This window comes from Ricinus communis, chromosome 10, assembly GCF_019578655.1.
Source record: "Ricinus communis isolate WT05 ecotype wild-type chromosome 10, ASM1957865v1, whole genome shotgun sequence".
NCBI classification, from domain to species: domain Eukaryota; kingdom Viridiplantae; phylum Streptophyta; class Magnoliopsida; order Malpighiales; family Euphorbiaceae; genus Ricinus; species Ricinus communis.
This window is the reverse complement of record NC_063265.1, coordinates 16,535,243-16,561,326: the sequence shown is the minus strand read 5'-3', so window position 1 is coordinate 16,561,326 and position 26,084 is coordinate 16,535,243. Positions and strand designations below refer to the sequence as shown.

At 33.5% G+C, this 26,084-nt stretch overlaps 6 protein-coding genes and 1 non-coding gene across 10 annotated transcripts; 5 read left to right on the top strand and 2 right to left on the bottom strand.

The window, feature by feature from the left end:
• Positions 1–1,192: 1,192 nt before the first annotated feature.
• LOC8263201 lies at positions 1,193–7,628 on the top strand. Of its 3 annotated transcripts, XM_048369963.1 has the most exons (11): positions 1,199–1,290; positions 1,397–1,516; positions 2,273–2,463; positions 2,707–3,129; positions 3,440–3,596; positions 3,677–3,918; positions 4,445–5,382; positions 5,481–5,824; positions 5,970–6,233; positions 6,334–6,539; positions 6,852–7,628. In XM_048369963.1, the coding sequence occupies exons 3-11, from the start codon at positions 2,314–2,316 to the stop codon at positions 7,557–7,559; spliced, it is 3,432 nt and encodes a 1,143-aa protein (XP_048225920.1). In that variant the 5' UTR covers positions 1,199–1,290; positions 1,397–1,516; positions 2,273–2,313; the 3' UTR covers positions 7,560–7,628. The 3 variants fall into 3 exon arrangements, with proteins under 3 accessions (XP_048225921.1, XP_048225920.1, XP_025015102.2); XM_048369964.1 differs by lacking the exon at positions 1,397–1,516 and having other exon boundaries at positions 1,193–1,290; XM_025159334.2 differs by lacking the exons at positions 1,199–1,290; positions 1,397–1,516 and having other exon boundaries at positions 1,895–2,463.
• Positions 7,629–8,337: 709 nt separating this feature from the next.
• LOC8263200 (protein ABHD11) lies at positions 8,338–11,905 on the top strand. The gene is made up of 5 exons (XM_002530297.4): positions 8,338–8,771; positions 8,859–9,097; positions 9,978–10,090; positions 10,786–10,926; positions 11,068–11,905. Exons 1-5 carry the CDS (start codon positions 8,567–8,569, stop codon positions 11,321–11,323), a joined length of 954 nt encoding a protein of 317 aa, XP_002530343.2. The 5' UTR covers positions 8,338–8,566; the 3' UTR covers positions 11,324–11,905.
• A 1,724-nt stretch (positions 11,906–13,629) lies between these two features.
• LOC8263199 (protein ORANGE-LIKE, chloroplastic) lies at positions 13,630–17,851 on the top strand. Of its 2 annotated transcripts, XM_002530296.4 has the most exons (8): positions 13,632–13,993; positions 14,128–14,245; positions 14,555–14,686; positions 14,885–14,971; positions 15,942–16,018; positions 16,124–16,251; positions 16,823–16,959; positions 17,382–17,851. In XM_002530296.4, the coding sequence occupies exons 1-8, from the start codon at positions 13,827–13,829 to the stop codon at positions 17,457–17,459; spliced, it is 924 nt and encodes a 307-aa protein (XP_002530342.1). In that variant the 5' UTR covers positions 13,632–13,826; the 3' UTR covers positions 17,460–17,851. The 2 variants fall into 2 exon arrangements, with proteins under 2 accessions (XP_048236287.1, XP_002530342.1); XM_048380330.1 differs by lacking the exon at positions 14,885–14,971 and having other exon boundaries at positions 13,630–13,993.
• Positions 17,852–18,068: 217 nt separating this feature from the next.
• On the bottom strand, positions 18,069–18,691 carry LOC8263198 (40S ribosomal protein S17). The gene has a single exon (XM_002530295.4). The coding sequence runs from the start codon at positions 18,611–18,613 to the stop codon at positions 18,182–18,184; it is 432 nt and encodes a 143-aa protein (XP_002530341.1). The 5' UTR covers positions 18,614–18,691; the 3' UTR covers positions 18,069–18,181.
• Positions 18,692–18,847: 156 nt separating this feature from the next.
• LOC8263197 (ubiquitin-60S ribosomal protein L40) lies at positions 18,848–20,864 on the top strand. Its single transcript, XM_002530294.4, has 5 exons — positions 18,848–19,008; positions 19,148–19,234; positions 19,492–19,594; positions 20,474–20,540; positions 20,651–20,864. Exons 1-5 carry the CDS (start codon positions 18,906–18,908, stop codon positions 20,675–20,677), a joined length of 387 nt encoding a protein of 128 aa, XP_002530340.2. The 5' UTR covers positions 18,848–18,905; the 3' UTR covers positions 20,678–20,864.
• Positions 19,823–19,922, top strand: LOC112536563. Its single transcript, XR_003080555.1, has one exon. It is a non-coding gene; the product is annotated as a small nucleolar RNA snoR99 (small nucleolar RNA).
• Positions 20,865–23,381: 2,517 nt separating the features above from the next.
• On the bottom strand, positions 23,382–25,279 carry LOC8263196 (1-aminocyclopropane-1-carboxylate oxidase homolog 4). Its single transcript, XM_002530293.4, has 2 exons — positions 24,168–25,279; positions 23,382–23,821 (listed from the first exon to the last, which is right to left on the bottom strand). Exons 1-2 carry the CDS (start codon positions 25,011–25,013, stop codon positions 23,558–23,560), a joined length of 1,110 nt encoding a protein of 369 aa, XP_002530339.1. The 5' UTR covers positions 25,014–25,279; the 3' UTR covers positions 23,382–23,557.
• Positions 25,280–26,084: the final 805 nt, after the last annotated feature.

Here is a 26,084-nt window from a genome sequence, read left to right as displayed (position 1 = left end):
ACAGCTCTTATTATCTATGTGGATGACATGGTAGTTACAGGAAATGATCCAGAAGAGAGGAAGGCATTACAAGAATACTTGTCCAAAGAGTTTGAAATGAAAGACCTGGGTTGCTTGAAATATTTTCTTGGGATTGAAATTTCAAGATCAAAGAAAGGAATTTTTCTGTCCCAAAGGAAGTATGCATTGGATTTATTGCATGAAACTGGAATGTCAGCATGTTAACCAGTTGACACACCAGTTGAGGAAGGCCTGAAGTTGTGCATTGAGGTAGACCAAGTACCCGTTGATAATGAAAAATATCAGAGACTTGTAGGAAGATTAATGTATTTAGCTCACACAAGACCTGATCTTGCGTATTCTTTGAGTATTGTTAGCCAATTCATGCATAATCCTGGAGAAAGACATATGAATGCTGTCATAAGAATCTTACGGTATTTGAAGTCTGCACCTAGAAAAGGAATTTTGTTCACTCAACATATGGATTGGCAAAACATAGAGGTTTACAGATCGATGTGAAATTTGGATCAATCGATGATAGACGATCAACTGTAGGATATTTTTCATTTGTGGGTGGAAATCTTGTGACATGGAGAAGCAAGAAGCAAAATGTTGTTGCGGTCTAGTCGGTGAGTTCGGAGGAATGGTACGTTGGTGTGTGTGAAGCCTTATGGTTAAAACCAATTTTGGAAGATTTAGGTTACGCCCGAGAGGCCAGTTAGATTGTATTGTGACAATAAAGCGACGTGATATAGCTTATAATCCGATGCTGACATGATCGGACAAAGCATGTAGAGGTTGGCGGATTTTTTATCAAAGAGAAGTTGGATGAGAATATCATAGAATTGCCTAAAGTATGTTCTGAAGATCAGTTGGCTGATATCCTTACCAAAGCAGTCTCGAGTCACATGTTCTTTAAGTGTCTAGACAAGTTGAGCATGTATAATATTTATGCACCAACTTGAGGAGGAGTGTTGAGATTTTGAGTTGTTAGGATATGATAAGTATTTATCTTTTAAATTTAGGATATGATAAGTATTTATCTTTTAAATTTAGAGTCTAGCTATTAAGAGTTTATTATTTAGTTTCTATCAAAATCTTCCATATAAGTATAAATATAAGGCTGATGTATCTCTTTTTGATATCAGAATACAATAATGAAAACCTAATTCTTAGGTTATTTCTTTCAAGTAACAACCATCCGAGGTTTTTCTACATAGCAGACGTGAAGAAAGGAGGAGTAGAGGAACAGTAAGCAGCAATTAGCGTAAAAAGGGATATCTTCTCTAGGTTCATATTTTTTCTTTTTTTGTAGTTCTTTATTTGATGAAATTGAATTTCAGATTCTCATCCCATTTCAATTAAGTATGGTCTGAATTTGTTGTCTTTGTTTCAGTCACATTGCTATTAGGAACAAACTTCTGTACTTGTTATTTTTATAACAATGCTATAAGAATAAGATAGAGTACTGCTCTCCAATAGCATGCACTCTGTCTCATCCTGAATATATTTAACGGTAAGTTTGGTGTTGATGTTGGTCCTTTCATTTTCTGTTTGGAAAAATTAGTGTAAAATTAAGAAAAAATTATAAAATAGCATATGTGGATCCTAGTACATAGTGCATATCTATGAAAAATTGTTGCAAAACTGTATGTTACTGAAAGTACATCTTGATACCAGTTTAGCACCGCTGCTCCTGAACGAACTAGCTGGCTTTGTCAACTATGTTTATCTTTTGGTGCATTTGGAAGCTTATATGTATAATTAATCCATATTTTGTCAACCTGCATTTATGGGTCAATGTCAGATTTTGAAAAGTCTTAGCTTATGCTAGTAGGAGGATTTCAACTTAAACTACACATAATTTTTATTGATAAACAATAAATAAACCAAAATAACTAATAGTCTAACTCTAGTTTTGTCTATTCGACTGCTATTTCATCTTAAAAAAGCATTTGTTCAAATACTTTTAACACATAGCAGCAGCCATCCAAGACCAAAATGTCTATTGTTTTCCTAACATGTTGGCTCATGGCTGCATGTTTGCCTAGATTTAGCTGAAACTATAACTAACCCCTGAAACCGAAATTTTAACCCTCTAAAATTTTTACTTGTTTCCTTTCTATGTTTGTGGGATATCTATAAGTTGATTAAAACCACTTCATCCTAGAATACTTGTTCTGGGATTAAAAAGGATAAATGGAGACACAAGCATATTTCGATGGAAGGATAGGAGGAAGAGAAAATGATGATTATGATGCTATTGTTGTAGGTTCCGGATATGGTGGCTCTGTTGCAGCTTGTCGATTATCAATGGCAGGAATAAAGGTTTGTTTAATAGAGAAAGGCCGAAGATGGAATGCCAAGGATTTCCCAACTGATACTTTGCAGATTATGTCAGCTGTGAGGTTGGAGAACAGAAATTTAGGCATCAGTTTTGGCCCAAAAGATGCTTTATTTCAGGTTTTCTTTATTACTTTTTCTTCCTTCATATAGCTGTTGCATCGCATATATTTAAAAAACAACGCAACTCCCTTATCGTTAAAAATGCTGAGATACTATTCTTTAAACACAGAAACAACCCCAGTCATTACAGGTTGGTATAGTATTATTATCATGTGGACATAAAAGCCCAACCAAAGCATTTTCTTACCTTTTTTCTTTCTCAAAAAGATTTTTGAATCAGTAACATATACGAAATCATAGGTGTATGAACAAAATGATTCTGTAGCGGCAGTGGCTTGTGGGCTAGGTGGCGGTTCTCTAGTCAATGCAGGAGTTATGCTGTCAACCCCAGTTCGTGCTAGAAGGAATTCAAAATGGCCTAAGGCATGGGAAAAGGATTGGGATATTTGTGAAGCTTCTGCTGTGGCAATGCTGAGAGTACAAAGCATTCCAGTCAGGTTTCCAATTGCAAAAGTAATGCAAAAAATAGCTGAAGGAGACGATAAAGAAACTCCAGCCAGCTTGCTGAAGCTCAGCGTAAATTTTGATGTTGAAGGATCTCCATCTAATGCAATGACGCCTCAACAGAAGAGTAGTTGCGTAGCCTGTGGAAATTGCATTTCCGGGTGTCCTTATGATGCCAAAAATTCCACTGATAAAAATTATCTTCTTTCGGCGGTCCAGGCAAATTTTCTGTTCCTTCTTCTATTTTCAATTGCTGGCAAGATATATATATTTTTTTTGCATATCAAGTGATGCATGGATACAGATTGCTTCCGCGATTTTAAGTTAAGAAATCTGGAATATAATTTTGACTGTTCCAAACTTCATTAATCCTTTGCCATATCTGGTGATTTGTAAAATTTGATAGCATATAATTCTTGATAGTGATTTGGTGCTTTTCAGATACTTGACAAAGTTAATTAATTAATAATCCACCTAGACCAACAAGCTTTGGTGATATTTCTTAAAATATAAATGTTTTATGATGCAGAGAGGGTGCAATGTAAGAACCAAGTGCCAAGTTAAGTATGTGGTTGAGAACACAGGTGAAATTCTCCAACAAGACAGAATCGGTGGGAAAAGAAGACGATGGCGTGTTTACTTAAATGAGATTGACTATATAGCCTCTGATTTTGTAATCCTGTCAGGTAGGGAAAAGTAGCTACAGATTTTTAGTTATGATTAGGCTTGTTAAACTTATAACAGGTTCTTAACTTGTTCTCCACAGCTGGAGTTTTTGGCACAACTGAAATACTTTTTCAGTCGCAATTGAGAGGATTGACTCTTTCAGAATCTCTAGGATCTGGATTCAGCTGTAATGGCAATACAGTTGCTTATCTTGCTGGAAGTGCTGCACCCTTGAATGGTTATGGACTGGATAAAGAACAGATGCCAAAGATACCTTTTCACAAGCGGCCAGGACCATCCATCTCATCATCGTACACATATTCAATGGGTTTCACAATCCAGGTTGGAAATTTCTGTGTTTGCAGAACTTGATTTGCATTACAGTTTCAGGCAATTTTTTTAGTTTATGTCACAATATGATGATATCATCAAACTAATATGATCATGATTGTCTCGCTACTACATATTCAACAATATAAATTTTATAAATTGTAAAGGTAAACTATAATGAGATAGTATGCCTTGCAACTGCATTTAGGCTGAGCAGTGCCATCCAATATGTTTGTTGGTGTTGAAATTCACCTTAAGTGAGTATGTTTTCCTATTGAATTTGATTTCAGTCCAGATGCTAACTGGCCCATCCTAACCAAAGACAGACTATATGACATAAGATGTATAATATTTATCCATTCATCAGTAGCCTCACTAATATTACTCACAAGAACTAGAATAGCCAGGTCAATATGGGGTTAAGGATGATCCTGTACAACGTTAATTAGTTCAATGCACAAAGCAATGAACATCTAAGTAAGCAGATTACTTTTTTTAAATAGATTATTATTGCTTACTGTTTTGCTTTCCCCTGCAGACTGCTATACTTCCAAGGGCTTATCCTTACTTGCTGTTTAAAGGGATTATGACTTATGGATGGCCAACTGGTTACTGGCTCTTTCATGGGATAATTGACAAGCTGAAACATGTTATAGGTTTGAAATCAGCCCAAGCAATTGTTCTCAATGCAATGGGATATGATGAAAGTGATGGGCATATCATGTTGGACAAAGTCACAGAAAAAATCTGCTTTAATCCAGCCCGTGATCCTTTACTCTCAAGAAAAATAGAAGTCTATCAAAAACTTACCAAGAAATTAGGGGGAATCCTCTTTATGTCTAGGTATAGGAGCACCGCAGTTCATCTTTTAGGCGGATGCAATGCATCATTGGATTCCGTAGGCGGAGTATGCAACCACAATGGTCAGATTTTTAACTCAAAAACTGCCGCCTCTGTGCACCCAGGCCTGTATGTTTGCGATGCTTCTTTAATCCCATGTTCTGTTGGCATTAATCCATCTCTTACTATTGCAACAGTAGCTGAGCATGTAAGTAGGAACCTTGTGCAAGATATTCTCGAGTACAACAGCAAAAGAGGTGTAAACTTTGACATTTTAACTGCTGATGAGAATCCTGTCTTAGTCAATGAGAAAAATTTAGATAATGGCCAGAATTCAACTGTTCTAATCAAAGAAACCATGAGAGGCTATGTGGGGGGTATGCCATGCACGGCTTATCTCAAAATGAAAATGAATGCTCAGTATCAAAAAGGGTCTGGTGAATATAATTCGCCAAGCAGAGGATCTCATCCTCTGCTGAGGGGAAAGGTTGGTGGGTATGTGGTGATAAGATCCATCGAGAAGGATAAACTACACATCATAGATGGTGAAGTAGATATGTGTTTGGTTGACTGCAGAACTCCATACACACAGTATATGCACTATCATCTTCTCCTTGCGGGTTCTTCTGGTTCAAGGTATGCTAACCTTTGAAGTTGAATGGTTTTCACGGTACCTAGCAAAATTCCTTTTTTCTTTTAAATTTTATGGAACTCATTCAATATGTTTGGTGCAGATATATTCTTGAGGGAAAAAAGATTTTGAATCCATATCTCTTTGCATTATATGCTTGGAAAGAGACAAGGACACTGCATGTTACATTTAAAAAAGTTGCGATGAACAGCTCAAGGGACACAGCAGTGCTTTTGAAAGGAGAGCTTCAAGTTTCCTTCATGGAGCTTCTGAAGAGCTTCATAAGCCTCGGACGAAACAGAGGAGGAACATTCATCTATCTTCTCCTGCAGACTTTTGTGAGAACCTACATCTTAAAGATACCGCGAGGGAGTCATATGGATTTCATCCGAAATGATTCTTGCCATAAACCTTATCCAAGCAGCACTCTCCATAAAATGGAAACAGGTATTCAGTAGGCCTAACTACAGATTGAGAAATATGTGGATGAAAAAGGGTTAATGGAGAACCAAACTCTTTTATCTTTCGTTTCCTCTCCTCAGAGTACTTGCTTTGTTAATTTCGCTGGCTTTGTCTTCTGCATGTTATCCAGAAGATGGACAAATTATCAATTGCAGGCAATGGAAATGCATTCAACATCCACAAGGGCTTAAAGAAGAGAAACAACTGAATCCTGTTCTCCTTCTCAATGGTTATTCTACTGAAAGTTACTGGCTGCCAACAGAACCTCGTGATTTTGTCAGAACTTTACTGCAAGAAGGGCATGAAATATGGCTACTGCAATCAAGAGTGCACCCTATGAATCCTGCAAACAGTTTCACTATCGAAGATATTGGAAAATATGATATCCCAGCTGGTAAAGAAATATTCATATTTATGTTACCCGATTAGATTGTTGTGGGTTCATTGTTATTTTATTTATTTATTTATTTTGAGAGAGTAAATTCCTTTTGCAGCATTTAGTAAGATCCTTGAATTGCATGGACCGAGCACCAAAATACATGTAGTTGCACATTGCGCTGGAGGCTTAGCCGCTCATATAGCTCTCATGGGAGGGCATGTCTCCGCATGCCATATCGCTTCACTATCTTGTACCAACTCTTCAATGTTTTTTAAGCTTACTACACTACCCAGAATCAAAATGTGGCTTCCTCTAGTTCCTGTAAGCTCTTCATCACCGTTTTCTGTGTAGAATCTGCAAGTTTTCTGTCTAAAACTTAACGTATGTTTGCACAAAAAGCACATTCCTTATTCTTTTCAGGCCATGCAATTATTTTAGCATCATATTAGACTATAATATTAGTGGATAAATAAAGGTTACCCTGCTGACCAAAGAGTTGTACATAAAATTGGAAAATTTTTCAGCTGAGATTATTTTCAACAGTCCCTAGTGGACATAAAATAGGGTTCACGACAAAGTAAGATGTGCTTCATTTGGCTTAAAGCTCAGAATCAGACTCAATTCTGAATGCAGGTATCAATGGCTGTACTAGGCAAGAATAATATCCTACCTTTGCTGGAAACAACAAAAGCAAGTTTCCGACACTGGCTCTTGAAACAAATCGCCCGTTGGATACCGCGATACGAGAGATGCACCTGCAAGGAATGCGAGATCTTTTCTGGAATATTTGGGAATGCATATTGGCATGAGAACGTGAGTCCCACAATGCACCAATGGCTGAATGAGCATAGCGCCTCCATGCTCCCCATGGGAGGATTTCCTCACCTTAGAAAAATCTGCAATTCTGGATTTATTGTGGACAGTAATGGTAACAACTCATACTTAATCCATCCAGAGAGGATGGCAGTCTCTACACTGTATATCTCCGGTGGGCGGAGCCTCCTGGTGACACCGGAGACTTCATTTCTTGCCAACAAGTACATGAAACTGCACCAACCAGGTTTTAGACATGAAAGAGTGGTTGTTGATGGGTTTGGACATTCAGATTTATTAATTGGAGAGAAATCTTATGAGAAGGTTTTTCCTCATATCTTATCTCATATAAAATTGGCTGAATTAGAAGGAAATGGTGTGACGAGCTTTGAGAAAAAGAAGTACAGTAAAGAGGTATTAGAATGGAGTGATGATCCCTACAGAGGATATGAAGGATTTGGAAGTTGGTTTTCTCATTTGACTGTTATTTTGTTCCTGTTTTTGGTGTTTGTTTTTTTACTGATGTGATTCTTTCCAAAGGTAAAGGTAATAATTGATGTTATTACATCAACAATTATGAAAAGATTAATTAAATAATTATTCTTCTATGGATTAATGTTATTATTTTAGTCAATTCTATTTCTATTTTTTAGATATTTATCTTTTTATAATTGTAATATTATATTATATATAATGACTTATCATATAAACAGTTTTTTTTAGCAAAACTCATTATTAGGTCTTTGAATTTTTTTAGTTTATATTATTGATATCTTGAATTTTTATTTTGTTCTATTAAGTCATATTTTTTTATTACTGATTTATATATATATAATTAGATTTTTATTTATTTTATTGAGTCTGATATTTTTATTTTTTATTTTAATTAAAAATTCAATAGGCCTTAATCAAAGTAAAAATTGAAAAATCCAATGTGTTAGTATAAAATCTAAAGGCTCAATAAAAGAAAAATTGAAACAGTTTTTAAAATTTGATTGTTGACTGCTAAATCAGATCTCCGAATTTGGACAGCCACTCAAATTCGATCACCGATCACCTAATAATAATAATAATAATAATAATAATAATAATAATAATAATAATCATAATCATAATAATAATAATTAACGCAATTGGTGTTGAAAAATTTAAAATAAAATAAAAATAAAAATATTATAAATAATAATAGTTACATATATATTAACATTATATTAAATTAAGAAATATATTTTATTATATTACATCAAATACTTTTATATTACCAATACAAAGTAACGAAGAATACCAAACATAAAAGTGTAAATCTTTAGCAGTTAGCCAAAAGAGTTGTGCTATTTTAGCATTTTCATATATTTTGCTGGGTGCTTTATGCCCTTTCCTTTTCCTTGCCAGAAAGAATAGTCTTTTCTTCTTCGTTTTTACAAGTATAAGAAATACTACATACGACGTCTGGAGTTATAGTTGAGTTATCACCGACCTGATTAGTAAAAATAGCGAGGCAAACGGGAGAGTCCCTCGTCAATTCTCAAATCTTCATGGCAACTCTCAAGAGCAAACCGGGTTTTAACCTCCTGACTCGGTTCCTGTACCGGCGAACTCTAGAAACCCTAGCTTTCGAAGAGGTCCGATCTTCTCCGGAGAAACCATACACTTCAACAGCTTTTATCCTCCACGGCCTCTTAGGGTCTGGCCGTAACTGGCGTTCCTTCTCTCGCAGTCTCACATCTTCTCTCTCTTCTGGTACTCGTATTCTCTCGTTAAATTAATCGATTTATTTTTGTTTTTATTTAATCAATGCTTAATTTAAGAATTGTCAATGTAATATAGAGTGGAGGATGGTGCTTGTGGATTTAAGGAACCACGGTAAATCTGCTGATCTTAAAAGCTTGGACCCACCTCATGACATGTTTAATGCGGCTAAAGATTTAAGCAATTTGATTAAGTCACAAGGTTGGGCTTGGCCTGATGTTGTTATTGGTCATTCTATGGGAGGCAAAGTTGCTCTTCAGTTTGCCAACAGTTGTGCTCGTGGTGATTATGGTCAATCTGTTGCATTTCCCAAACAGGTATGTATTTTTCACATCAAGTAAGAAAATATTCTGGGAATGTTTATAGAGAAATGAATATTTGTACCTTGTTCGGGAAGTTTCAAAATGCACGAATTAGATTGAATTCAATTTTTATGAGCCAATTCTCATGTTTAAAACCTGATATTGCTAGAAATCAATTCTTTCAATCTAAAAATTAAATAAAAAAGGGCGTTCTGGGGGAAATGAATTGTGCCAAAAGCAACTTGATTTTGCACGAATTAATTTGTTCAAACGAGGCCTTAAGAAATATGTCAATGTAAGATGGAGTAGCTGTTATGGGTTTAGTGCATCATTCTCCAATCCAAAATATCCCTGCATTTAGTTCTTGGACGACCTCCTTCCCAGCATTGTCCCTAGTTGAAAGCAGAAATTTTCGTTGTGTGACTATGTGTGTGCAGATGTTATGTTACATCTGGTGCTGACATGCTGACCTTGAATTCCGTGTGCTCAGATGATGTTGTTGACTGCTATTATTTTTTATGTATTCCAACCCATATTCCAGATGGTAGTCAGTTGTGTATGATGCTCTGAGTGGTCATGCATGATAGTTTTTACTTTGCCTAATTATTTATATGTCGATATTATTTGGTTATGAATGTGTATTCTTTTTTCAAGCTTTTGCACCCAGCATCCTACTGTTGCATTTATTTAGGCATTTTGCTCAAATCCTATAGTGACCAGTAATCTGATAGCAAGCTTAGTTAGAGGTGGCTTGTGTTGTGTGTCTATCTATGTTTTCTTTCCATTTCAAATATAAGAGGGTCATGCTTAGCCTGTAATTAAGCACCTGGTGGATACTTTATTTGCACACAAGTAAATCTCTGTGCTTTTCTATTCTATTCCTGATGCAGAACAGCTGTGGGTTTTGGATTCTGTACCTGGAGAAGTAAGCCCTGAAAACAGTGATGGAGACGTAGAGAAAGTTTTGAAGACCTTGCAGAGTTTACCCTCATCCCTTCCTTCACGCAAGTAAATCTTCTCTCCTTACAGTTATGTGTTATAATTTTGAGCGCTATTTGGCTTCTATAGTTGCTTGTTATTGACTTGTTAAATAGTTCCAGATGCAGGTGCCAATATTATTGTGTTTGAGATTGTACTTCTAAATTGCAATCAACTTCTAATATAAGAAATTAATTGTTATATATATATATATATATAGCATGAGTACCTAGGATGGCATGGGGAAGCAATGATAAAAGATTTAGCGGCCCTAGGTTTTCTATAATGGTGGAAAAGAAGATCCATTTAACTGGGGTGAAGGCTGATTTGGGACTTAAGCTTAGTTGAGTTTATTCCTCAAGTGCCTTTGGGGCAAAAATTTTGAGAAGGGGATGCTGAGATTTGAATCCCCATCTCCTGCAGTACGACGGAAATGCTCGTCCTTCGAGCAACTGGATCAGTGGAAAGTAGAGGAAACAATAACTTTTAACTGAAATTGTAAAAAAATTGTCAGTTCTGTAGGATGTAATTAAACTGGCATATGTTTACCAGTGCAAGGAGAGATGATAATGTTGTAGGGTCAGTATATCACTAGGTATGAAACAGAATGAATAGGAGGGGGAAGCAGAAAAGAGTGAACCTGGGAGGCTCTCTGAAACAGAATTTCAACACGATCAACCTTTCATTTTGTAAATTAATTTCATTTTGTATATTTCTTGTTCCAGGTGGCTTGTGAACCACATGATTGAACTTGGGTTCTCAAAGTCTTTATCAGAATGGATTGGTAGCAACCTTAAGAAATCAGGAGATCAAGAGACATGGGCTTTTAATCTTGAAGGTGCTATCCAGATGTTCAATTCTTATAGGTACATCTCTTTACCTAATAAAAATCAGCTTGAATAGAAGATAGTGGCAGGAGTACTAGCTTAAGATTGCTGTGGTATTTTGCATCAGTTCATATTTTTCTTGTTAGCTCAGCGTCAAAGTATAATTGTTAATTTCTCCAGGGAGACATCATATTGGTCTCTCTTGGAGCACCCACCAGAAGGAATGGAGATAGGTATTGTAGTTGCAGAGAAGAGTGACCGCTGGAAACCAGATGTAATTGAGCAACTTGAAAGCCTCGCTGGTAGGAAAGGAAACGGATCTGAGGGTAAGGTTTCGCTCCATGTTCTGGCAAATTCTGGGCATTGGGTTCATGTGGACAATCCAAAGGGTCTTATTGATATTGTAGCACCTAAGATTGCCTCCCTTTCAGCATAAGTACAGTATCATCAGTGCTGTATGTCTTTTATTGTAATGCAACATAATTTTGCCCAATCAACTAATAATCATGAATAATCTTGTCTTCTCCGGGTAAGTAATTTATTTTCCTTCCATCTTCCGGCCTGAATAAGAAGTTCTAGAGAAACTTTTAGTTGGCTGCCCCCGAAAACTGTCATAGGTGTTTTCTCTTACTGTCAAACCAATCAACAGTAGCTGAAGCAGAGGTATGGATCTGGCTTTTGCCGCTGAGGATTTTTGTAAACGGAGACAATGCTTGCTACAACCTTGGCTGGGGTCTTACAGTTCTCATAGCTGACTCATGGTGGTATTTATTAAGCTGATAAGTCGTGTGATCGAGAAATGCATGAAGGTGCTGTTAGTCTTCTTCTTTGTGGAAGAAGAAGAATGCATGGACCATCTCCATTATGTTGAACAAAGAATTCACTGGAGATTATCATTTTGGTTTTAAGCTGAAACCTTTTCTTTTTTTTAATTCTTGTAACTCTTAAACTTTTGAAAAAATAACATGTAAACAGTTTTGTGTAATTTTATTTTCTAAGTGGACATATGTTTTGCTGACGTGGAGTTCTGTTAACACACTTACATTTATTTTTTTTGTGAAAGGAAAAATGAGAGTTATAAGCACAAATTCGCTTAATTTGAAAAGGCTCAATTTCAGAAAGTAGCAAAGTTTAAGAGAGAACTAAATTATGAATTCTGGAAGAATTGGAATATTGGGCATGCCTCTAGAAGATTCGTTTGTGATTATTCAGAGAATGATATCAATAAACGATAAACTAATTTTTTTTCTTCATATTTGTCCAAGCATTTGATCGGTGCCTATGATTGCCGCTTTCATGCGCTTTCACTTAACACACGTGTTTATACTCCCCAAATAAAACCAAACTATCATACTAGACAGAGGTTAGAAAGAGAGGCATAAAAGATAAGAGCAAAATAAGAACATATGTAAGATTTTGGATCCGATAAGGAAAGAAATCCCAAGTTTTTTATTCTCTTCCATACGGCTAAACTTAAGGATTAAATCGAATTGATTTAAACACAAGGGTAGATAAAAAACATAAAAGAAAAGAAGGATGTGAGTGATAAGTATTTTAACCTAATTAGTACTTTGTTTTAGTTATCTCTTTTAGTTGGGAATGTTATCTTTATCCTAGATGGGATGTAAATCCTTATTATTTAAGATTTAGGGTTTTCTAAGGCCTATATAAGGTTAGTACAAATTTTGATGTATAGAATTAAGTTGAATTTGAATGATAATTGGTTGTTGTAGAGATATTGGGATTGAATCTCATTCCACATCCAAAATCTTATAAGTTAATATGGTTAAATAAATGTAGTGAGATAAAAGTGAATAAGCCGGTTATTGTGACTTTCACTATTGGGAGGCATTCAAATAAAGTGTTATGTGATATAGTACCAATGCATGTTGTCCAAATGATATATTTTCAGAGCAACTCTCCAAATATTTTGTACGTTGTAGAATATTAAAAAGTGGTTCACTAAATTAGTGTATTGGTCTTATTGGATGTACCAATTTTGTTAAAAAGATTAAATTAACTACTTCTCGTCATTTTTATAGTATTTGTTTCCTTTTCTGGAATCCAGAGTAGTTACATTCTTTCTTTTTTCTTTTTTTTTCAGAGTAATATTATTCACTATAAATTTTCACCAATACTAATTAAATGTGATAAACTCTCATCCACATTAATAATGGTGAGAAGAATTTAATTTGAAATATTTTTAATTTCTTAAAGTGATGATTTCAATCTGTTTAGTATCTTCTACTTTCTTTAAATAAATTTCAAGTAATTTTAAAATAATTTAACTATATATCAAACGAGGATGCAATTGAATTAAATAATTTAATATATAGATTGTGTGATCAATCAGGTTTATAAGAAAATAATTAATAATTAAAAATACTAAAATTTTGATAGTATATCTAGAAATATGGATAAAAGGAGGAATAATGATTATTGTCTTAGACAATTAGTGACTAAATATAATTAATTTGAATATCTTAATAAATTAAGTTTATTTTTTAAATAATTAATAATAATCTTTTGTTAACTCTTTTTAACCTAAAAAGGAGTTAATAAAAATGGATTAAGAAAAAAAATCAACCATCCATCCATTTAACAGTAAATTTTTTTTGATAAAAGTCCCTTTAGGGCCATCCAGAGTGTGAAGAAAACAGTGACGACTGTCAAAGCAATTAGCCTAAAAATTAACGGTCCAAAAATGCAGCGTTTAAGCCTTTTGTCTCTTTATCTTACTTGGAAATGCGCATTTATATGTCTTCTCCTCCTACAGTCTAAACCCCTTCTTTTATCTTCTTTCACGTTCGCCGGCCAACTAACGAAAAGACTGTCCCTTGGCTCTTTCACCGCTCATTCTCTCTCTCAGCAGTGACCCTTATGATGAACTAAGCAGTACAAGTTTCAATTTCAGCAACACAAACATACAAACGTTAACAATGTCTACTTTCTCTCTCTGCTCTCCTCATCTTCTCCATCCAACCCAAAATTTCATCTCTATTAATAATAATAAATCTAAACCTAAACAACGCATTTCTAAATTCCGACTTCTCTGCTCTTCTCCTCCTATTAACTCCTCCGATTCTGTTCCCTCTGCTGATTCCAGGTTAATTCCTATTCACATCTTTCTTTTACTTTACTTTACTTCTCTTTTTTTTTTTTTTTGCTTTTTGGTTCCTCTTTAGTTGAAGAAAAGATACTTCGGATCCTGATGGCGTTTCTTTATGTTACTGTTTGCAGTAACTTTTGTATTATAGAAGGACCAGAGACAGTTCAAGATTTCGTACAGATGCAGTTGCAAGAAATTCAAGATAACATCAGGAGTCGACGTAACAAGATCTTTCTCCTCATGGAAGAGGTTTTAGTTGCATTCATTTTGTTCTGTTCTATTTCATAGTGTTTGGGAAGTCTAATGAAACCAAGATTTTAACTCAATTGAATCAATTTCTCATGTTTGGAAAGGTTGTAGATTTATAATTGCTGGAATTTTGAACCACAATTCAATTCTTTCAACTCTTTTCTTTTTTAAAAAGTAATAATTATAAAGCACTTTGCGGGAATTTGGAAAGGAATGAAATCATGCCAAAGTGACATCACTTTCCAAGAATTCAATTGTACTCCATTCTCAAACAATGCCTAAGCTTCCTTTTGCTCTTATTGCTGTTAGGTGAGGAGGTTGCGGGTGCAGCAACGTATAAAGAGAAAGACTGTGAAGATTATTGATGAAACCGGCCAAAAAGAAGAAGATACAGATGAGATGCCTGACATCCCTTCATCCATTCCCTTTCTTCCTCGTGTGGTCAGTTTTAAACTTGTGTATACTGACCTTGCATTCATTTACATATATAAAGCTCATTTTAATAGTACTGTAAATTTCCCAGCCTAATATTTTGCTTTATTGATTTTGATTTTGCTTAGAATGGTGTTATTCAACAAAATGAAGATGTAGCATTTCATTTTTTGACTAATGACACTTTTTGTTTTTCGTTTGAAGTAGACACCAAAGACATTGAAGCAGCTTTATCTCACTAGCTTATCTTTTATTTCTGGGATTATTGTATTTGGGGGATTAATCGCTCCTACTGTAAGTTGTTTTCTATATTCCTTTCTATTTGCTTAGAGAGTATGAATATTTGCAGTGGCTGTCACCTAATTAGAACAGGTTAGTCATGGTCCTGACACTATGCTTAGGATGTTAGATGGCTTAGGTGGGATGGGAATGAGGCAGGTCTGCTGTAAAAGTATCATACTTGTAAGCATATAGTCTTGCAGTTAGCATGTATCAATCTTATTGGCGGGTTTTAAGGTTCATAAGATGATTTAGAGGTCTGCTTGACTGAAGTAACTATAAATATGTTACAAGGTCCTATTAAGGTCTCCTATGCGTTAATCATTTGTGCATATATATATTCCCTTTCTATCTTTCTGTTTGATGTAACCTAAGAATGCCTCTATGTTTTGCTGATAAATTTTGACAAAGATTAATTGTCTTTATGCTACTTGAACATAAAGGGAGTAATCTTTTTAATATAGCAATTTCTCTTTCTTATAGTGATAGGAGTTATTTTATGGTTAAGATTCTAGCTACGACCATAATTTGGAGTCACAGAACCTCACAAGTTTGGAACTTAGTTTTTGTACCTCAAGTGCAAAACAAAATTTAACGAATTCGTGTAGGATGGCAGAATTTTTTGATCTGCTAAAGCATGTAAAAGTTTTAGGACTAGTATTTCTAAAATGGTAACAGAATGAAAAAAGTGTCTCCATTAATATTGGAGTAGATGGAGATTTGTACAATTAAGCAGAGAGGAAAAGGGATAGCATTTGGTATGGTTTAGGTGCCTTTAACTCATGTGTCTAGTAATGCAAAATTGGGATCAAATTATGAGGGGTAGATGGGAAAGAACATGAGGAAAATTGAGAACAATTGTTATTTATGTTAGGGTTAGTATAGCTGAAATTGGGAACGCTTTTCCTCCTCTTCTTCCTTTTATGACATGCCATTGGTTCCATCATTTAATCATATGCTGAACTGTTTTTTGTTCTCTTGGCAGCTGGAACTAAAATTAGGTATTGGGGGCACCTCATATGAGGATTTCATATGCAGCTTGCATTTGCCATTACAGCTGAGGTAGCATTTAAGATCTCAAGCAACTGAATCTTTAGTGTTATTCAGCTATAATTTGCTTGACTAAAGCCTCAGATTAGACTTGTAACTTGTTATTTTCTGATCCAGTCAAGTAGATCCCATTGTGGCATCCTTTTCAGGCGGGGCGGTGGGTGTCATTTCAGCCTTGATGTTAATTGAAGCCAACAATGTTGAGCAACAAGAGAAGAAAAGATGCAAATATTGCCATGGAACTGGTATATATCAATTTGTTTTCAGCATGTATTTATTGCCATTAATCAATCTTAAATAACTTGTGCTGCATATGTGGCTGTTTACTTGTTTCTCTCTTTATTGCGACTATTGTCGGCATTAGGGTTCACTTAAAGGAAGGAAAACTGCATTAGTGATTCTAACAGATCAAAATTGTATCCCCTTGAGTAAGATTGAGTAATTTTTGGTGAATGTTTTTCCAAATCCTATACTGGTCAGTTTGTCACAGTAATTTCTGTATTACAATTAAACAGCTTGTCTTTTTTGTTACTAGTATTAATGAGAGAATATTTCTGATGATTTAAAGAAAAGGTTCAAAAACTCTAATTCAGTATATTGTATTTTAGCTGTCATGTATCGCAGTGAGATACTAAGGTCTTTTCGGACTTCTGGTACTAGATCTTACTGTGGAATCAGCATCATGATTTGCTTTTTGGCAAAAAAAATTCAACTGTTTTCTATGCTTGCTTTTAGCTCTATTGAAGTGGATGAGCTCATTTGTTTCCCTTCTTTTTCTTAAGTGATTATAATGTGTTGCTATGCTCTTATGAATAGGATACTTGGCCTGTGCTCGATGTTCAGCTAGTGGTGTGTGCTTGAGCATTGATCCTATTTCCCTATCCAGCATTTCTGATCAACCCTTGCGAGTGCCAACTACTCAAAGGTGTATCAACTGTTCCGGTGCAGGAAAGGTAAAATAATAAAAGTTAGCTATGCCCGATGTTGAGCATAGTGTGTTAACCGCCTTATACTGTTGACTTGATCTGCTATAGTTCATACTTAATTGCCCTTTCTCTCCTATGAGCTTTAGCATGCTTTACAAAGAAGAAAACTAGTTCAGTATCAATTTTCTGTCTGGCCTTTGGTTTTTGTTGTTCAGTTTTTAAAATCTATTGTTTATTGTTTTATTTCTTGAGAGAGAAAAACGGGTTTTTACAACTCAAAAAGAACCATAAAATGATCTTTCTAGTTTTCTCAGCTTGTTTTACAAAATAAATATTTTGAATTTGAAAAGCAGAAACTAAAAATAGGAAGCAAAAACGCTAGCAAACTTGCCTAATAAATTTGCTTTTCGTTTGTCTACTTGATGAAGACTGATTCTTGTTTATGTTAGGTGATGTGCCCTACATGCCTGTGCACTGGGATGTTGATGGCAAGTGAACACGACCCACGGATTGAACCATTTGACTAGGATAAGATCGAGCGACATTTGTTTTTGTGAATTTTAATTCTCTAGTTTGCTTATAATGTTTTCATCAGTAAAAAATCTTGCGAACAATCTCTCTCCAAACTTTTCAAAGCAGCTGTAGCGCATAAAACTGAGGAACAAATATACAGGGCACGTTCATATGCACTGGTAGAAGCAGCTGTCAAACTGGTATGGAAGAAGCCGGATGATTATCTGGCAAACTTGGAGAATTCTGTTATGCAATCATCCTTCTGCAGTATATGCAATGTATATAAGGGCGATTTTGCCATAGAAAATTGTTGTCTCATTTATGGAGATAAGAAAATTAATTAAGGTACTTTTAGAAGAAACTGTGAGAGTTCAATTCAATTAAAGTCTTAAAACTATATATTATATATCCGATGCTTTTCATAGTCTATAATTATATTTCAGCCTGAACAGTGATAAATCCAAAGCTACAAATCGAGTCTAATCGAATTTAATGAAATTATGTTAAATTTACTGTCAATCAACTTTAATATGTTCTTATATCTGAAAAGAATGATAAAATTGGTGGATAAAATTAAGAACGTAAATTATAGTCACATATTTTAATAATTCTGTATATTAAAATATTAAAAATATGAGAATTCTTCTTTTCTTTTTTCTGTGAAAATAAGATTAACAAACTAAGAATCAATAAAATCTGGGAAAGAAATAAAAACGATATTCATAAAGCTAACATTTCAAAACCTCCTTCCGGGGCCACCGGCACCACGTCCAAACCCAAACTGAGGAACAAGAACAGCAACGGGATCAACCTGGACAATGCCAGGAATATCGGACATACCAAGAGCAGAAAGCATGTCGATAGTCTCTTTATCAACCTCAATCTGATCAGTCTTGATAGCAGATACTTCAGGGACAAAGTCCATGCGGCGTTCACGCTCTTCTTCTTGAAGTTTCAAAGAGATCCCGCGAACTGGACCCTTTTGAATACGCTTCATCAGATGGGTAGAGAAGCCAGCAATCTTGTTCCGGAGACGCTTCGATGGGATGATTGCTACCTCTTCCAGGATTTTCTTATTCGTGTGGAAGTCCAGAGTCATGCGAGAGTAATAGCGTTCTACTACTTGCCGTGAAGATTTCTTCACCGTCTTTGTGCGTACGCGCCCCATGTCTTCTTTCTTTCCTTCAGCAACCGCAAACAAGGAGTCTGTACCTGTCAGAAGGATTTTAGGGCTTAAAAATTGAGAATTCAGTTTGCATCATAATTCCACAATTTATAATTATGTTTGTTACAATTGCAATGGAACATGTTGGGCTTTACATGACCCATTTATTTTAGCCCAAAAAATAGCCCACAACTAATCAACAATTTTCACTAAAAACCCTAGGCCCCCTAACTACTATAAAATCCATATGTGCCATCATGAATCGTAGCGAGAGAGAAAGAGAAGGGGAGCAAAGATGCAGATATTCGTGAAAACCCTAACCGGAAAGACCATAACTCTAGAAGTAGAGAGCAGCGACACCATTGACAATGTCAAGGCCAAGATTCAAGACAAGGAAGGTATTTTCATTGTTATTTTCTTTCTATGTATTCATTTCCGAAATATTATCTCTCTCTTTTTCTCCTCTTTTGTTTTTGTTGTTGTTATCCTCTGTTTGGTTACTGGGAAAATAAAATGGTTGCTTGATGAACGGAATAGGAATTCCACCTGACCAGCAGCGATTGATTTTCGCTGGAAAGCAGCTTGAAGATGGAAGAATCTTAGCTGATTACAATATCCAGAAAGGTTCATCTCTTTCTCTCTGTGGAAGTTTTGTCATTTTTTATCTGCAAAATTTTATTGTTAATTAGAAAAACAAAGTTTGTATGGCCAAGATTTCAATTGAATGAATACTTGTAAAATGTGGTTATATTCTTTCGCATCCGAATTGCCTTGGTTTTCTTTAAGTTGAAGGAAGAATTGAATCCTTGCATTTTTAGATTTTTCAAACAGTTAAAATAATTGTGTGAGCTATGTTTGTTGTTGCTGTTGCGTTGTTGCAGAATCGACCCTTCATCTTGTGTTGAGACTTAGGGGAGGGATTATTGAGCCTTCTCTTATGGCCTTGGCTCGCAAATACAATCAGGACAAGATGATTTGCCGCAAGTATGATCTTATTTCTCTGTTTTTATCATTTTATTTGGGTCTTCTTTTCTAGGTTATCTTTTTTCATATGTTTGTTGTGTTGAGAATTACAAGTTTGAAATGGAACAGATTTGCGATGTTGATCATTGTATAACTGGGTTTAGAATCTATATTGTAAAAGCTTCTTTTAATCTAGTTGCCATTTGTTATAACTTCATGGGGACTCACTTTGCTTCTCTGCTCTTAATTATGCACCAGAAGTCATATTAATTCCCTATATGAATATCCATTTCTACTTTGTCAGCTGGGATTTTCTTATATTCAGTTGATTTTCATGGGTGGTATATGAGTCTTTAGATTGTCTTATGTTATTCTGTATACTCCACTTTTCTTCCAGTAAATGTACTGTTTCTTTACTATGTAATAGGATCGAAACAAGACCTTGACTTTTCATGTGATCAAGTGGCAATATGTTCTCTTTCCCAACCGAACCATTTTCACTTAGTGAGCTGCAATGGCTAGAATTGCATCATTAGGTTTGTGAATATACCGTGCTTGTGGAGAAGTGTGTATGTGTTCACTTATCCTTTTGTAATTGTCTTCATCCTTTTGTTTCCTGCTTATGTTTCTTCCTTTCTCCAGTTGCTTTTGAGCTCACTGATGGGACTTCAAGTTGAACCCTCTGTTGCATTTGTTAGTGGAACAAAGGGCATCCTAGTCCCAACATTGATTTACATTCTCAACTTTTATCAACTGGAGCCCTTTTCTTGCAGTTGATTTTCTTGAATGGCATATTTTGTGTTTACGTGTAATGCTTTGGTCTATTGTTTACATTTCAGTTTATAATAATGAAATAATTCATCTTAAGCACGAGTTAATTTGTATTGTCTGGGTTTGTAGGTGTTATGCTCGTCTGCACCCAAGGGCTGTAAACTGTCGGAAGAAGAAATGTGGTCACAGCAATCAGGTGCTTTCTTTGTTGGATTCAACTATTATTAACTGTCGTTCATTACTCTTGCATGTTTAGTTTAATTCTCTTTTCTGGAAAATCTGAATCCTAAATTTTCCTTGTTGCAGTTAAGGCCTAAGAAGAAGATCAAGTAGACCCGTATGGAGAGTGCATGTTGGCCAGTTAAAGTTTTCAGTATTAGATTTTGGACCTTATTGGACTTTTTTGCTATTTCGAACATGTGAAATCTTGATTTGGCAAGGCCATTTTGCAATCAGATTTTATAGAATGCTATTGAATGGAGCAAGTTTTATTAATGTGGAATCCTGATATTCTGTGTCATTGCGCATGATTGCATTAATTTGTTGTCTTTTAACAGCTGATAAAAATGTGGATGAGTGGAAATTTCTTATCGGAGCTGTACCCAGAAAAAAGGTGTCGAACAAATTGCCAATTCTGGCCGTCAACTAATCCTCAGTTTAACTAATCTTGTTTAATATCAAAATTTGATATCCATTTAACTGATCCTGTATAACTTCTTTAATAAATTAAATTCTCAAGTAATTTATTCTTTTAATAGAAAACTAGTCATTCAATTTTAAAAATATATATATATTAAATTATATAATAATTCAAATTTTAATTTTAATTTTATAATATAATTATATTTCTATAAATAATATAATTATTTAATATAAATGTATAAGAAGAGAGTAAGTATGTGTTTATAAGTATTGTATATATTTGATAATCTATATTGAACTCTTTTTTATTCTGTTACTGCTATTAACTATTTTAATTGACAAATAATAGTATAAAAGATAAAATCTAAGAGTGTAACTATTTTAATTGATAATGGTACATATAATTAATAGTATAAAAGATAAAATTTAAGTGCAAAAAATGAAAGAATTTTATATATCGTTTGTTGGAATAATTATTTTAACTTTTATATTATTTTTTTATATGTAATTTTAAAATTTTTCTATTAAAAGAAAAGCCCATTTTCATCCCTAATGTTTAGACTCATGAGCGAATTAGCCCTCAATTTATTTTTCAAAACAAGAAATAAAGTCAGTTGACAACTATTTTAATTCAATTTGGCATCTAATCTTGTCATTCAAGTTCAATTTAGTTCTTTGTCAAATTTATGGACTTATTATTCTAAATGTTTATATATTTAAGTCAAATTTACGCTATTTAAAAAATATTTTAAAAATAAAAAATGATTAAAAAATTTGTAACAATATATAAAAATTATTTTATAATTTTAATATAATTAAGCAATAAGTAGTTACTACCACCATTATTATCGCTAAAACTGTTATTACCTTTATTGTTCTTCCACCACTCTAACTGTTTCTTTCATCGTTACTATTAAGAGAAAAAATAATAAAAACACTTAAAAGTAGTAATATTTTTTTATTGTATTTTTTCTTAAATATCAATATATATTATTTAATTTAGATAATTTTATTTAATATAAAATACTAATATTTTTTATTTTTTTATTATATCAAGCATCTTATCGAAGAAGTGTAATTTACTCTCTCATTTTTATAAAAATAAAATTAATTTAAATTAAATATATAAGAATTTATACTAAAATATTCATGAATTTAAAAAGTAATTAAATCAAATTCAAAAAATACAATCAGTGGTGAAATTGAATTTTATTTCAACAAATAACATAAAGAGTCAAGTTTCTTTAACTTTTTGGCACCTCACGAAAAGGCAAAGTAAACTTCCGTTATTATTAAACGATGTAATAATTTATTCTTAATTTTATTAGAAATGGACCCCACTACATCCAATTCTTGTATTCAAAATCCAACTGGTTTCTTTTTTTCTTTTTTTTTCTAATCTTTGTTTTGAGTTTATTTAGGTTTTGTTCATCACCAGCTTGTTTGTGTATGACACTGATTTGTATAAATCAACACAAATACTGATTTCTTTTCTTTGTTTTCTCATGACCACTGTGGGCATTATTTAATCATTTAACTTTTTTTTATAAAAGGAAATAATATTATAAAATTTTAAAAGAATAAAATTGGAGTTTTATTCATATGGACCCATAATGGGTCACTTTCAATAAAAATAAAAATAAAAATGCTATATATATATTATTTACTTAATAAATTATATTTCTAATTAAATAATAATTTTAATTAAAAATAAATTTTAATTGTATTTTGAATAACTTTAACTCTAGAAAAGATCTTTTAAATATTATATTAACTAATAAAAGATCTTTTATTATAAAATTATTTTTAATTTCTGAAAAGAAAATAATATCAATTATACTGATGTTATTAATTTATATAATACTAAAAATAAATTAATAAATAATTTATAAATAGTCTTTATATTATTCCATTGATAAAATCTTAAAATATTAATTTCTTAAAGAAATACACTTGGTATATTTAGTTTATTATTTTTTATAATTTTATAAGTAATTATAAAATATTAATTTTAAAAAAATTTATCTATGATTTTTAATTTATATTATTATATATAGCCAACATGGCTTTTGATTAATTAATTAAGTAATTTTACTTTTTAAACACATTACTAACTTTAAATAAAGCAGGATCGAGTTGATAAAATAGGTGAGGATAGCATCGAACAATCAGTTCATCGGTTAAGTCTCGTAAAGAAATGATCGTAAAACAGGGATTGGAAAGATTTTTTTTGTTTATATCCCTTTTTGCTGACGCGTATAAAATTATAAAGAAAACATCCGAGGGAGATGATTTTATTGCTTAACAAGTCTTTTCAGCTTTTTTCGATTTCTTTTCTTTGCCAATTCTCTCATCCTTGACGGATGAGTTGATTGTTTGATTTTGGAGACCCATCTTCCAGAAGCTCGTTATTCACGCATTATTGCGAGCTTAAACTCAAATAAAAGAAACAACTTGTCAAAAGCAACATTGATGACTACTTTACCAGGTTGATTGACCAATACAAGCTACGCACATTTAAATATGTCTGGCAAATAGGAATTCTCATCATAACAAGAATCAGGGTGCTAATTAATTTTCTATTTTTAATTTCTCCACCAAAGACTTGCTATCCAGACCCTTGCTATAAAAGTTTTCATGAAACTCTTGCTTTGTGAAATTCCGATAAATAGCAGGTTTCTCCGGGGATAACAGCTCCGGCAAAGGCCCATGATAATCATCAGATCCTTTCCACTTGCTTAGGTTGAAAAATTCAACTACTGAAATTCTTGGCTCCTTGCTTGAGTTAGCCAACACTCTGTGCTCGACACTTTTGTACTCCCCATTTGACACTATCTGCAAATTCAAATTAATAGATAGAAATAATATAAAATTAAATTAAGTTTTTTGGCTAAATATATAAACAATAATTCATCCTAGTGATCATCAATGATTAAATACTTATATTGTAATTCAAATTATGAAATTTATTATTTAGTTTAGATATATATTTTTATCTATATACATCAAACTGATATATATTTATTATTTTTAAATAATTAAATATGTATCTAATAAATTCCGTGTAAATATATTACTCTGCTATTTCAATCCACTTTTTTCATAATTGTTCTCACCATCAAACTACAATCAACTAGAAATGATTGCATATAATTATATTTGAAGTTATGCATTCTGTTACCTGAAGAAAGTCGCCGACATTTATAATCAATCCACCATTAACAGGCTTTATATCCACCCAATCATCACCGTGTTTCACCTGCAACCCTCCGATCTCATCCTGTAGCAGCACCGTCATGACGCCAGGATCTGTATGTGGCATAATCCCCAACGTGAGGTCCGGTTGCGGACAGTAAGGATAGCAATGCCCCACCAAAGCTCTAATTTCACTGAATGTCAACTCCTTAAACTTCCCTGCCTGTAACCCTAATCCTTCACTCAACAGCTCCATCACAGCCTCAGCCACCCCTTTAGCACTCGCATCCCATTCCACCACCTCTTCTCGACATATCTCCGGTATCTCCTCAACATTGGCCGGCACAGGCCCCATCCACACCTGCAATGAGTCGTGCCAGCAAGCAGCTTCTGCACGGTACAAATCATTATTGCTAGCGTACATAACACCTTTTCCTTCTTCGCGTTTATAGTACTTGGATTTTACCTCACGGGGTAGTTCATGAAAGGATTTGATAGCTCTCAACGTTGAGTCAAGAACTGATTGAGGAACACCATGGTTGATCACTTGAAAGAAACCCCAGCTGCTAGCAGCTTCCTTGATTTGGATAATGATTTGGGCACGGTGATCGTTGGAATTGATATTGGATAGGTCGATAATGGGAATGGTAATAGATGTTTGAGATGCTTTTGGCTTGAGATCAGCTAAGGATTGTGGGGAATGAATGAAGAACTTCGGAATGGAAGTAATGCCAGAATCAGAGAGACCCTTCACACCCATCTTTGATTCGTCGAATTTCTTCACTTCTTCCATTCGATCATATCCCAAAGTACTTGAAGTTGCATCGGCCATTTTTTATCTTTTCAAGCTTTTACCACCGGCTGTTGAGTAAGAACTAATATACACCTGAATGAGACAATATCACGAAATTGACAACTTCTGTAAGGAAACTAATACAGAGATCAATTAATTAATAGTTGATCAAAACAAGACACAAGAAATCGTGGAAAATGAACAGGAAAAGAGAAAATTAAGATGGCTTTTCATTGAGTGTAGCAGGAGGCCTGGATTCAAGTCAAATAAGATGGCTCACTTTAGTAGTAAAGTAGTCTTGCTAGAATTCATTACTGAACCTATTAAGAATATGTATTTTAAACCTCTTATTCTTAAACGGAGTTAACGTTCCTTCCACTTAGTTGAGATGGCACGTTAGCTTTTCTTTCTCAACTTGCATGTCAACTACCCCATTATTTTTTTCTTGGATTAAATACTTTTTACTTTATCCGATTTGTTTAATATATCAGTCAGTTTTTTTTATATTATTTTTATTAATATTAAAACCTAATTGAATTCTAATAAAATTAGTTACTACTTTTTCCTTATTAGTTAAATAATTAAACTGGTAATTTAATATTATAATGTGGTTGTTAAACTTATTAACATGTATGAAACTCGTCTAAAATAAATTTTATTATCAAATTACAATAAAATCTTATTTTTAACATAAATTAGTTTTAATGTCTAATTAATAATAAATTTAATATTCTTTTCTTACTCTAATTTTTTATTTTTAATATAAATTAATTCAAACAAATTTAAATATTTTAAAATTATTTATATTTATAATAATATTATTAAATTACTATATAATCTAATTTTAGTTATTAATATAACATAAATATTTCTAGTTAAAAATATCATTCTTTTATTTTTTTTATATATTATAATTAAATTGTATAAAAAATAAAAATTAAATTAAGCAATTATATCTTAATCTAATAAAATAATCTAGTAACCAAGTTGACAAGTTCATTATCAATGAAGATCATGATAATCTTATATGTTAGAAAATGGAACTTTTATCAACCATTCAAATAAGACTGAAACGAGTAAATTATTTTTTTAATAGTGTGATTTTAGTGT

Coding starts and splice junctions, on each gene's coding strand:
- LOC8263199 (XM_002530296.4), top strand. CDS start 13,827: ATGTCTACTTTCTCTCTCTGCTCTCCTCATCTTCTCCATCCAACCCAA. Junction 14,246..14,554: donor TCTTTCTCCTCATGGAAGAG/GTTTTAGTTGCA, acceptor TATTGCTGTTAG/GTGAGGAGGTTGCGGGTGCA. Junction 16,252..16,822: donor CAAATATTGCCATGGAACTG/GTATATATCAAT, acceptor TCTTATGAATAG/GATACTTGGCCTGTGCTCGA.
- LOC8263201 (XM_025159334.2), top strand. CDS start 2,200: ATGGAGACACAAGCATATTTCGATGGAAGGATAGGAGGAAGAGAAAAT. Junction 3,130..3,439: donor ATCTTCTTTCGGCGGTCCAG/GCAAATTTTCTG, acceptor TTTATGATGCAG/AGAGGGTGCAATGTAAGAAC. Junction 3,597..3,676: donor TGATTTTGTAATCCTGTCAG/GTAGGGAAAAGT, acceptor TGTTCTCCACAG/CTGGAGTTTTTGGCACAACT.
- LOC8263200 (XM_002530297.4), top strand. CDS start 8,567: ATGGCAACTCTCAAGAGCAAACCGGGTTTTAACCTCCTGACTCGGTTC. Junction 9,098..9,977: donor CTGTTGCATTTCCCAAACAG/GTATGTATTTTT, acceptor GATGCAGAACAG/CTGTGGGTTTTGGATTCTGT. Junction 10,091..10,785: donor TCATCCCTTCCTTCACGCAA/GTAAATCTTCTC, acceptor TTCTTGTTCCAG/GTGGCTTGTGAACCACATGA.
- LOC8263196 (XM_002530293.4), bottom strand. CDS start 25,013: ATGGCCGATGCAACTTCAAGTACTTTGGGATATGATCGAATGGAAGAA. Junction 23,822..24,167: donor ATGTCGGCGACTTTCTTCAG/GTAACAGAATGC, acceptor TTGAATTTGCAG/ATAGTGTCAAATGGGGAGTA.
- LOC8263197 (XM_002530294.4), top strand. CDS start 18,906: ATGCAGATATTCGTGAAAACCCTAACCGGAAAGACCATAACTCTAGAA. Junction 19,009..19,147: donor CAAGATTCAAGACAAGGAAG/GTATTTTCATTG, acceptor TGAACGGAATAG/GAATTCCACCTGACCAGCAG. Junction 19,595..20,473: donor GACAAGATGATTTGCCGCAA/GTATGATCTTAT, acceptor CTGGGTTTGTAG/GTGTTATGCTCGTCTGCACC.
- LOC8263198 (XM_002530295.4), bottom strand. CDS start 18,613: ATGGGGCGCGTACGCACAAAGACGGTGAAGAAATCTTCACGGCAAGTA.